At 42.3% G+C, this 11,717-nt stretch overlaps 1 protein-coding gene across 1 annotated transcript in view; it reads left to right on the top strand.

The window, feature by feature from the left end:
- The window catches only part of LOC110000941 (alpha-1,6-mannosylglycoprotein 6-beta-N-acetylglucosaminyltransferase B-like), a 58,295-nt gene that overhangs the window by 595 nt on the left and 45,983 nt on the right, over window positions 1-11,717 (top strand). Inside the window, exon 2 of the mRNA XM_065964941.1 lies at window positions 6,540-6,684. Coding sequence (XP_065821013.1) covers window positions 6,540-6,684 — 145 coding nt within the window. The remainder of the gene's footprint in view (window positions 1-6,539; window positions 6,685-11,717) is intronic.

Raw genomic sequence — 11,717 nt, 5'->3', positions numbered from 1 at the left:
CGTCTTTAAAATGGTCATTTTCATATGGGGTCAAATGGGGATTACTTCAGCCTCAAGTGGACACGAGAAATGAAATGAGAACTGAAATGAGCGTGATCTAGAAACACAGTTAAGCAGTGAGTACAGTATGTTATTCTTCTTTTCTCTAGTCCCTCAATTAAACAACTTTTATACTCGAGGGGAGGAGTCAGCCGGCCGTCCTGGCGATGTAAACAAACTAAAGATAGGACTCTGAAAACTCTGAAAACATCACAGACAGTGGGACTCGGGTGTTACACCCATTGTAGAGAGTGATGACTCACAGAGTTATTTTCTGAGGATAGACTTGATTTATATATTTAAGTGTGAAAAATCACATAGAAAGACTTTAAAGTTTTAAATCCATCACTTATTGGGGCGGCAGAGCATCAGGTGTGCAGAGAGCATCTTGTTCTCTGCCGTCCTTTTTACACACTGGTGGAACTTTTTTTTTTTATATTTCATGGCTCAGCGGGTCTCCACAGTGTGATGCATTGAAAATCAGTCCCAACACGGATCCTTTGCGAGGATGTGGAATTTTGCAGGTCTGTCAGAGCTGTGAGTGTCGGTACTTTGTGTTTTTTTTTTTTTTTTTCTAAATGAAACATGAGATAAACAATCAGCTGGAAATAGAAACGGCTCGGCTCTTCCTCCTCAAAGTGTCGAGAATAAAATAAACTGACCTTTTGCTTCTGAAGATTCCTCACTGGCAGTTAAGAATAACTGGAAATTAATATGCAGCTGGCTGCTTGGCCTGTCAGTCTGGAAGAAGAAGAAGAAGAAGAAGAAGAGAAGAAAGGTGTGAATAAAGATGAAGGCGCATTGTTCTCTTTCTCACAAGCTGCAGTCACCTGGTGGATAAACTGGGATTTTTTTTGAGGATTTAGCAGCAGGTAGGGGTCGAACAGATTGCTGGGCCGTGACTCCTAACAAGTATCTGCCTCAGATGTTTTTCCCCCATTGACGCTGATCTCCAGTCTCTGTATTGGTTTAGTGGTTAAGTTTAATGTGAAGTTAGGTTTTAGATACGTTATGATACCATGTCGACGTGTTACAGCTGATTAAATTGTCTCCTGGAGGCAGAAGTGGGAAATTAAGTTCCTCTGTTTTAATTGCAGCAATTAACCCTGGTTTATTCTTCTGTGTAGAATCTACTCCGTCGTGAGCACTTTATACTTCTGCGTCGGTGTGTCTGTGTAGCTTCTATGCTTCTTATGTCATGAGTTTCCTGTTCTGCCATGTTATCTGCTTTTAGTGGAACAGCATGGCAACTGAAACCGAGTGCATAATTGTTGGATTTTGAGCTGATAATAAATAGCATGTTAGCGTTTTCCTTCTGCAGAATTGTGAAAATGGAGGCAATACCAGAAATGTTACAGGAAGTACAAAGCTACCCAGCGGACCAATCACAGGGCTTACAGTCTGCATCCTTTCTCCCAATTACATTTTTTGAAGGAGGTGCACGTCGGGCTACATACACCTTCAGTATATCCTACAACATAGATTTGAGCAGAATGTGTTACACCCATTGTAGACAGTCATGAGTCACAGAGTTATTTTCAGAGGATATATTGGATTTCTATTAGATTTAAGTGTGAAAAATCACAAATAAAGCCTTTAAGTACATTTATTATATATAATTCTAGAGAGAAGTTACAGAATGTCTTGTTTTGTAAAAATGAACAGTACTAAAATAAACAGTTAAAACAAAATAGCTGCAGCATTATGACCTCTTGTCTAAGTGAGCATTGTGTGTCTTCACAGAGAGTCTTCACACACGCACTTAACACAGAAACACAAATAACTAATGCACAAACAAGATCAAACAACACGTTGTGCTCTATCACTGAAACTCAGCAGCTTGAAGTGAATCTGGTAGTCAGATTTCAGCCTATATTTTTAGACTGTATGTATTGTTTCTCAGGCATTTCCAGCTTTGTAGGGTGAGTTGTAAAACTGGGTCAGGAAGTTCACTTTTCAGACGTGCTTTAGGTTGCATTTTCTATTCTTGTTGTTTCTTTTTTGCATTCATGCAAGCGTTTTCTGTGTGAAAACAGGAAATGTGTTTATGCAAATGCTCATCATATTTTCATGGCTCTGCACAAGGTTAGAGCGAGAACATAAAAGAGAATAAAACTACAAAACTCCCCGGTCCTGGAAATAAAGGATTGAATGCGGCGGGTACACTGGTGTGTTTGCCAGGCAGTCGCTGTGTTAGAGTCTGACTTTATACTCACCTTTATGAGGATGCTCTGCTGCTTTTACTGAGAAATGTATCCACCTATATAAAGCTGTATTAAATCAATAAACAATGCAGCAACACAGCCGGGGCGGAATGAAGGAAACGCCTCCCTGCCTTTTCTCTGAATGTGTTTGTTTATCGTCTGCACTCTGCATCGAGAATCAGGCCGGATTACAAATGGAAAAGATCGACTAAGGTGTAAATTAAAGCAACAGAGAGCCAGCAGAGAAGGTAGGGTAGAGCAGGTAGTTTTCCTTTCCCTCTCTGTCAGGACCAATAAGAGGCTGCGGCTGCACAGGGAGAAGAGGTGACAGACGTTTTCAGCTCCTAAAAGCTCTTGGATCCGTCAGCTCCCCCCACATAGGTGCCAAAGAAGAAGAGAGAAACTCTATTTCAATCAGCCGCTTTTTTAATGAATGCTTGAGTTAAGAGTGAGAGGGGCATGCAGGGTGGAGGTTTGTGTGTGTGTGTGTTTGTGTGTGGAGCAGAAAGGATTGCATGTATTTCTCCAGCTGTCAGGTGAAGATGGAGAGGTCTGACCCTGAGCCCCCCCCCCCCCCCCCCCCCCTCGCTGGGAAAACTATCCGAGCCAGCGAGCGTATCAGAGATGACAGGATTTATTTATTAGCCGCTCGATTGTGCCGGTGGGGAGGAAAACGGATTTCTTTTTAACATAAATAAATCACGGCACACTGTTGAAATCAATTGTTTTGATGATGAATAACTTACTAAATGTAGAAACACTCCGCTGTTGTGCTCCGCTCTGTGTTTATGTGTGTTTTTCTTGTAGAGACGGCTTTAACGTCCTAATTTAAACACACAATTTGTAGAATTACATGACAATGTTTATATTCAAATATCTAAATTCATAAAAAGTTGACTAAACCTGTCATATAGATTTCTTGTTGTTGAGTACATTACCTCAAATATTTCCAACAGTTTTCAAAGACAGAGAAATCTGTCATTTCTTGGTTGTAGCCGGTCGTGTTTTGTCGAGGTGGCCACCGTGATGAGCCGCCATGACCGACGGAATGTTTATCGTTGCCGTGGAAACACCGGATGTTACGTCAAAAAATGCTTCATAAGGAAGCTACTGAAAAAACGTCTTGTAGATTAAACTTGGATGCATCGTTGGTAAACATATTCTCTTCCTCAGGTGGGGGGGTGAGGGGTGGGGGAATAACAGAGAGAATCACTCTCATGATTCCCCGCTAGCCTCGTCGTCATCTTTTCGTTATTGCAGTATTGATTGAGAGCCCCCTGGTGGCTGAATCTACATATTATATCTTTAAAGCATGTTTGAATTTTTATTTTAATTGCCATTCTTCAATTTTGAACCCTAAACCGACCAATCCTGATAAAACCTGTATTTACAAAGTAGTTCTAGTTCTTTATATTGTGCAGACAAACATTAAAATGTCCCCTCAGAGCAGAGCTCAGGTCGGCGGGAGGTTTGGGGGCGGTTGGTGTCTGCAGATCGGAGGTGTCTTGTGCGATAGATGATATTTGAATCACTGATCACAGAAGGAGTAAAAAGTCACATTGTGTGTTCTCCCTCTCTGTGTCTGTTGTGAAGCTGATGAGTCTCTTTGTATGCAGCTGTGTTTCCCTCTCAGTGTACACGGCGGGCTACAGTAAACAAACGGCCATCTAATTGGAGTTTGTTCATTGTATCGATTGTGCTCTGGCACTTTTGAAATCGAGTCGTTAAAGGAGATTAGCTGCTGCTATTTTCGCCTTTTATTAACCAGCAGATGAGGGACAACACATGGGAGGGGGGGGGGTCGTATGTTAGCACATAGTTACCACCTGGGTCTGCTGCACAGCGGACTGAATAAACAAACACACCAGCCAATGTTTCCCAGGAGGCTGCGGGAAACAAAGAGTGAGGAGCCGCCTGATGACGAGTTGATTGCACACAGTATATAAGGCTGAGCTCTAAAAATGTTCTGTGTAGGAAGAGAGGCTGTAGTAATGGTGATCAACGAGCTCGGTGTGAGAGTGAAGAAGTGTAAGTTTCTCCCACACCTCAGCCCCCGAGCTTTGCTCTTCTCCGATAGAGAGAGCAAACATTCCAGCACAAAGTAGAGATGCATCCCTACACATAAATGCATGTAGCATAAAGAATTTAGATTTGAAGTAGGAAAGCCCCTTTTGGTTTTTTGACAGCAAATTGCTTCCAATTTTGATGAGTTCAATACAAATGACTCTAGGGCGCTAGTGGCGCAGTGGTTAGAGCGTACGTCCAATGTATGGAGGCTAAAGTCCTCAAAGTGGGCGGCCCAGGTTGGAATCCGGCCTGTGGCTTCTTTCCTGCATGTCATTCCTCACTCTCTCTCTTTCCCTTATTTCCAACTCCATCCACTGTCCTGTCTCTCCATTAAAGGCACAAAAAGCCCCAAAAATAAATCTTAAAAAATGATTCTTTAAACTTCTATTTTACGACCGCTAAATGATTAATGGACTTGAGCGTGTATATTTCTTTTCTAGTCTTCTGACTACTCAAAGTGCTTTTGCATCACAGGCCACACCCACACATTCACACACTGAGGCTGCTGAGTGAAGTGACCATCAGAAGTAACTAATCACACTCATACGCCGCCGCCGCCAAAGCAGTGGGTTAAGCATCTTGCCCAAGGACACATCATCGGACATGTTGCCCAGCTGGAGATCGAACCCTGGAGGTTACAACTCTACCCACTGAGCCACAGCTGCTCCAAGGACACATCGGACATGCCTCGACCTTCCGGTTGAGAGACGACATTCAGACTTTCCAAACTGAAATCACTTGGAAGACAATAAAGTCGGAAGATCGACTTCCCAACTTGGAAATTTGGACCACCCGAGCAGCACATGAATGCAGCATTTGACGCGATGCTGTGATGTGGGCTGCAGCCCTTGAATAGTTTAGATGAAAATATGATAAGAATAAAGTCAAATATGACCCCGCAGTGTTTCCCTCAGCAGTGTGACCTCTGCCGTCTCCTCTCCCGTCCGGTCCAGTGTCATTCTGTTATTCTGTTTGCAAGATGAACAGATACACCGCTGCGTGTCTAAGAATTAATTTCTCCTGTCTTTCCGTCTGCAGGAGGAATATTGTTGTGAACTTCTGAATTATTCAAAGTGAGACTTCTTCAGGCCAGTATGACTGAAGTTATTCTGGAGAAGTCAAGACACTACACTGAGCTAAGAAGGGAAATTTGTGCAGGCAGCAGAAGAGAGATTCAAAGGGATATCTGTGCTCTCTCTCTAATACATCCACTCTCATCCTGACCCCCTGCAACTGTTTCACTAATCTGATTTTATGAAGCTCTGTGCTCCTCGTCCTCTCTTCAAACGTTAACAGACTTCGGAGACTTCTCACTCGGTCCTTATTTGTAACACAATTTCTCCCCTCTGCAGAGAGAGGTGACTTCTCTGTCGGGCGGTGATGAATGAACTCTGACTGGAGGGGAGAGTGTGCAGCACATTGCACTTTTTTTTTTAAAAGCTTAATGCAATTGTTAAGGCGAGCGGGGAGGCTTTATTTTTCCACTCAAGTTACAGAGAAAAGGAGAGCACTACGAGGCTGCTGGTGGTGTCTGCTCTTTATTTTAACTCAGAGGATCAAAAAACACGAAGCTGCTCTTAAGTGTCAAGAGTGGAATGATTCCTCTTTCTAAGCGACGTCAACCTGTTTTCTGAGCGTTTTGCATGTTAATAACTTCTCTCTGTGGTGTTAGCTTAATGTAATCAAAGACAACAGCACAGGGGTCAGGACCTCCTCCCCTTGGCGTTGCAGTTTTTTCAACCCGTGTTGACCTTGTTGTCTGTAGCCTGCAGCTCATTAATGGACTAGGTGTTCATTAACAGCATGAACCTCACACAAAGAAAAAACAAAAAACAGTTCTGTCACACTCATTTGCACATTGATGTGTTTTGCTGTAAAGCCAGGCTCCTGATTGAGTCATGAAGGACAAAATAAAAGAGAAACCAGACTTTTGAAATGAGCGGAGGGTAAACTGTGACTTGAAAAAAAACCAACTTTAATATATGACCCTGAGTGTGGCTACAAGAGTGAAATTACAGCAGCAGTAAATCCTTTCAGAAATGTATTTCTGTGTTTTGATTCAGAACAAAGAGCTCTTTGTTTTGACCTTTTTTAAACCCAGTTATGTTTCTTTAAAGGCTTTATATGCAATTTTTCACACTTGCATGCAGAAATCCAATATATCCTCTGAAAATAACTCTGTGAGTCATGACTGTCTACAATGGGTGTAACATTGGTTTTTTTTTTCAGTTATTGGCGGCCCGGAGTCCCGAGGCGTGCTGAGGAAAATCAGTGACATGCTGGAGGTCATTATGAAGAGGATGGATGCTCTGTCCAAACTGGGAAACACCACAGACACACACAGGCTGGATGAGCTCAGCTCAGCCCTCGACAGGTACAGATTCTGTGTTTTTCTAACCCCTGTCAGGTGTGATTTATTTAAAGATACAGCTCATGTGAAAGGCCACCAGCTGTCATGTATGGTTAGTTTTTCCTGCACAAACATTCAGAGATTGCAGTAGACAGGTGAAGAAGGGACCGTGCTAATCTAAGCCATCAAGGGAAATAGCACGTCATGGTTTATCGTTTTAAGAATTGTGCATCAGGTATCCTCATTGAAGAAGCTGCAGCAGAGGTTATGCAGATTTTGATTCGTTGATATCTGTCAAATCTGAAAAAAAACAGGAGAGGATCACTGAGTTAAAATCCTTTCCTGAGCTTCTTGTTAGCTCTGGAAAAGTTCTGCTGAGTAGACTGATGCTGAAACATTCAAAATCTGACGAAAAAAGTATCATTAGTGATAGAAAGATGCTAGGAAAGAGCAGCAGCTTGAAATGCAATGGTGGTCTGGAGAATGCTCTTTTACATGTTTCAGATTGGCTTGCATACCAAAGTTGTATTTCACTGACAAAGCAATGGTTTGGTAGAAAACATGGAGGCTGAAGAAGACTGGGTGTGAAGAAGAGAAAGTGGGCCAAGCGTTGAGCCCTGGGGCATCCCAGCAGAGCAGACCCCTGCTGTTAAAAAAGCCTCGGTGTCAAAGAAGATGATATGTGTTAGAACAAACCCCCCCTCCCTCTCCTCGGGCAGCAGGAGAAATAAAAGAGACTTTCATAAATTGAAAAAAAAAAAAAAAGGTAGAGCAAGGGGGCTTGCTGGACAAGTTGAAGCTTGCAGCCCCGAGTTGTGGGTGCTCTGCGGTTGCCATGGCGACAGACCAGTTCTAATACCTGCACCTGCTCAGGGTTTGAGGAGAGGAAGCTCTCTCTTGTCTCCGGCTTTTGTTCTTCGTTTTTTTTTTCTCTCTCTCCCGCGTCCTGACATTAAATCTATTCTTCCTCTCTCATCCCCGGAAATATCTCCTCTCCAATCATTGGTTAACTGAGCCAGAAATAATTATTCAAACGGCTCTTATGAAACATTAAACAATTCAATGTTACAACGTGTGGCCACTAAACAGACGAGCTGCAACATCTTGAAGTACGTTTTGTCGTGTGGTCTTTTCTTCCAGACATAAAGGAGCTCAAATTAACATCAATATTTTTAGATTTGGACGTTTCATGTCCTTCTAAATTAATCTACAGAAAAATGTTCCTCCTCTTTTGTCAGCCTGATCCTAATTTAAGATTTTAATTATATATTATATATATTGCCCTTTTTTCTCACTTCATTGATCTTTATTTGACTTAAATAACCAACTCCACTTTGATCCACACAAAAAAATACTTAATTGACCCCAAAAAAAAGGTCAAATTCAAATTCTTGTTATCTCGATTTTATAAAAACAAACGTCAAACAAGATCTACATTTTTAAAGAAGAAGAATTATTCATTATGAAGATGTCCTGCTAGCAGTGCTAAAGGGAGGGTCTTTGTGTCTGGCCTCATGCCAACATGAATGTTGTCACAATATTTCATGGTGATTCAATAAATGTATTAAGAAGTCTGCTGCAGACCCACAGACCATTCATCTTAAGACTCTGAAAATACTGTAGGTTTAAACAACCAAAACAAAACTATTAATCAGTAAAAAGTAAAGAAGTTCTGGTAGCAGAGTCCAGGCTCTCAAGTAGGCGGAGCTCCCCCAACCTTCAGCGAGGTGATCTGGCACTACTAACACACCGCCGTGTGTTAGTAGTGACCGACCTCCACCTCAGCGGCGAGGAAGTGTGGACAACAGGAACGAGAGGAACACAAAGGAGAAATCCTTCCTGCATCCCAGTTTTCCTAACAATGAGTATGTTACTTAACCTGCTCTTTTGTAAAACGTCTTGAGATAAGATTTCTTAAATTGGCGCTACACAAAAAAAGTTTGATTGAGACAACATGGCAAACTAAGTTTTTTTTTTATAAATAAATAATCTGCCTAACCTGCATCGCTAAACTTCAAATATGAAGCGAACTTTACATCAGTGTACTAATAACACACTATATCTGACATTGCAAGCTAACCCTACTTTCAAACAGATTTATCTTCTGCTTTTTGAGCTCTGATTTTCTTTCTTTAGCTGAGTCAAGGCGGAGGTCTGAAGTTTAATCCTGAAGTGTTTAAGTAATGCTAAAATGTTTCCTTTTTCAGGGTTAATTCTTTTATCTTCACACATTTTGTCTTGAGTTTTTTTGTGATAATGTTCAACAAAAATGTGTTAACATCGATAAGTGTTTCGCCTTTTAGCACATAAAAGAAGTTCCTCATTTTTCACTCCCTCTAAGAAGACAGGAAGTGGATTTATTTCTGATGAGACAAAAAAAAAAACAAGACGTCCCCCCGTGTGACTCACTGCTTTAATAACCTGCTGGAAAACGTTTATTGTTCTCCGGCCCAAAACTCTCCTTAAGATTTTTTTATCTTTCAGTTTGATATTACATTTACAGAATTTCATTTTCTCCACACAAAGCCCCGTGGAGATGCTCTCAGGCATTCAGCTGCGGCTCACTTAATTGGCCCCTCAGGGACCGAACCGAGCGTAACTGTGGCAAAGGCCAAAGAGTTTTTTTTCAAACTAACTTGGTGGTCAAAGTGAATCTCATGGCGATGAGTTGTGACTTTTCTGCGTACCTGTGTGTGGGCAGGTGATTAAAAAAAAAAAAAAAAAAACCTTTTGGAGGGCTGAGAGTCAGAGATGAGCTCAGAGATTACAGAGAGATATGCAAACAGGGAAACCTTTAACCGACCTTCCAAACCGTCATGAACAACAAGGTCGTCCTCTTTTTCTTTAAAGCAACAATATGTCACTTTCCCACTTTAAAGAGCTCATATTCTGCCCTTTTTGGGGTTCATATATTTAATCTATGTACCTACTAAAGTATGTTCACAACAGATAAAGTTCTAAAAAAGTGTCTGTTTTCATGAACTGCCGCTCCATGCACCGGCTCTCTTCTGACTCTCTCTCTAAGGCTCTGAAGTGCCCACGTTCAGAGTCCCCACGCGTGCCAAGTCTGATCTGATTGGTCGGCCTGGCGGCTCTGCCGTAATTAGTCAGTCACTCAGCACGGTTCTCGGAAATGTCCCGCCCCTTTTACCACATTGGGAATGCAGCCATTGGCTCCGTCCGAGGGGAGCATAAACATTAGCACCTTAGCACTACTGTGCTACCGCAGACTACAGCATATCGTGGGCGTGCTACAGAAGTTAACGGGCGTGCAACATGAGCTGCTGGGCGCCACAACGAGCCAATGGGCTTAGATCAGTGATCTCACACTGACAAGACCTCACACTGGCAAATTATTATCGAGGGGGGCTAGAACCGAGCGTTACATGCAGCTAATGCTACAGCTAACAGGAGGACGTAGGAGAAGCTGCGTTTCCGCGGACTTTGAATTTTTGCACATAGATGTGCCTAAACATGCACAGGACACTTGGAAAACACACTAAAGAGCAGATAAAACCAGAAAAAGAAGAATATGGGAGCTTTAAAGTAGTTGTTGGAAAAGGTTGATTTAAAGCACAGTAACTTTCAACGGGGAGAATGGCGTCTCTTCCATGTCCACAGCACGGCCAAATCACCTGTTTACTGCAGGATGTGACTGAGGTCATCTCACAGGAAGTGCGTACAACTTTACATCACTAGTTCACACGGCAGCCTAAAGTTCTTTAGCTAGTTAGCTCGTCTCTGTACTGTTTGAGACAACGGCTGAGGCTAAGAGGAACAAAGAGAGAGAGAGTGAGCGAGCGAGAAGCAGAGCATACATCCCTGCTGATATTATTCCGAACAGATTGAGACTGGCTGTGTCGTTATCGGTGTCATCGTTGTCTCGTGTGAAGCAGATTTACCGGCTGCAGAAAGTCGTCCAACACAAGTCATGTCTCAGGCGACGCCAAAAAGTTGTCTTTGCAGAGTCTTTTTTTTCAAACCATATGACTTATTTTTGTAGGCCAGCCCTGAAGTAGCATCTCCATGAGGTCTAATGAGAATCCTCCTCTGGGATGTTTTCATTGGATTTTGGATCATTGCAGAAAATAATCTCTGTGGTAAACACACGTTTCTGAAGCGTAGGCGTTTTGTTCAGCAGGATAATCTTCACAGATGAACGCCATTTTTATGATGTTTGAAGCGTTAATGCGGCCGACAGAAGTAAAAAGCTAACGTTATGCTAAAGCTAACTACACCACGGTGGGATGATTGTGACGTCACTAGCGTTATGCTTCAGACGATCTCTGATAAACTAATCCACGTAGCTTAATAAATAGTTTACTAACATAATATTCACCTGAACCTAAAGATTAAACCTACAGGAGACATCTCCGACTAGTGAGAGAGTTCCCGCCCTCTGTGTCCGGCGTGATGACCTTTAATGTCCCCGACAACCGCTGTAGTCACATTTAGCCGCTTGTTAGCAACCGCCTTTTTAAAGACGAGTAAAAACTTCAAACTTCACAAGTGGAGGTATTACCTAACGTAGTTTATGTGCTCTAACAAAACACCAACATCTCTTCAGCTTGTGTTAACCACAGACCTTATTTCAGGAGTCTAACCACAAACACATTCAAAATCCCCGTTGACTTTTAGACGTTAGACCCCATGGCGCTCAAATGCTAACTTACTCCCGGGTTTTAGGACTCATTCCTGTGGCGCTCTATTATTGCTGAACCTTGTCATTCAACGTTGGCTTTGCATCATCTTCTTGTCAACAAATGCACGATGTCTAAAGAGGGGGAGGAGTTAACAGCACCATGTTTGTCAGTGCAGTTCCACTCAGAGACCTTCAGGCCTACATCTTGTTGCATTAACTGCTCTCAAAACTTGTCATCAGGAGTTTCTGAATAAAAGTTCCTCAAAGTTACTTAGATAATAAGGAAAGTAAAAAGTTGCTGCTCCATCTGCATCTCTTCCTTTTGTTTGTGTGATTTCACATCTTCAGGAGCTCGTTTAATGAGCCGTGTAAATCCCAGAGTTACCGCCGCATGACGAGAGGAGCTCGTTAAAAT

This window comes from Labrus bergylta, chromosome 16, assembly GCF_963930695.1.
Source record: "Labrus bergylta chromosome 16, fLabBer1.1, whole genome shotgun sequence".
NCBI classification, from domain to species: Eukaryota; Metazoa; Chordata; class Actinopteri; order Labriformes; family Labridae; genus Labrus; species Labrus bergylta.
The sequence above is the reverse complement of the archived record's forward strand: the minus strand, read 5'-3'. Positions and strand labels throughout refer to the sequence as shown.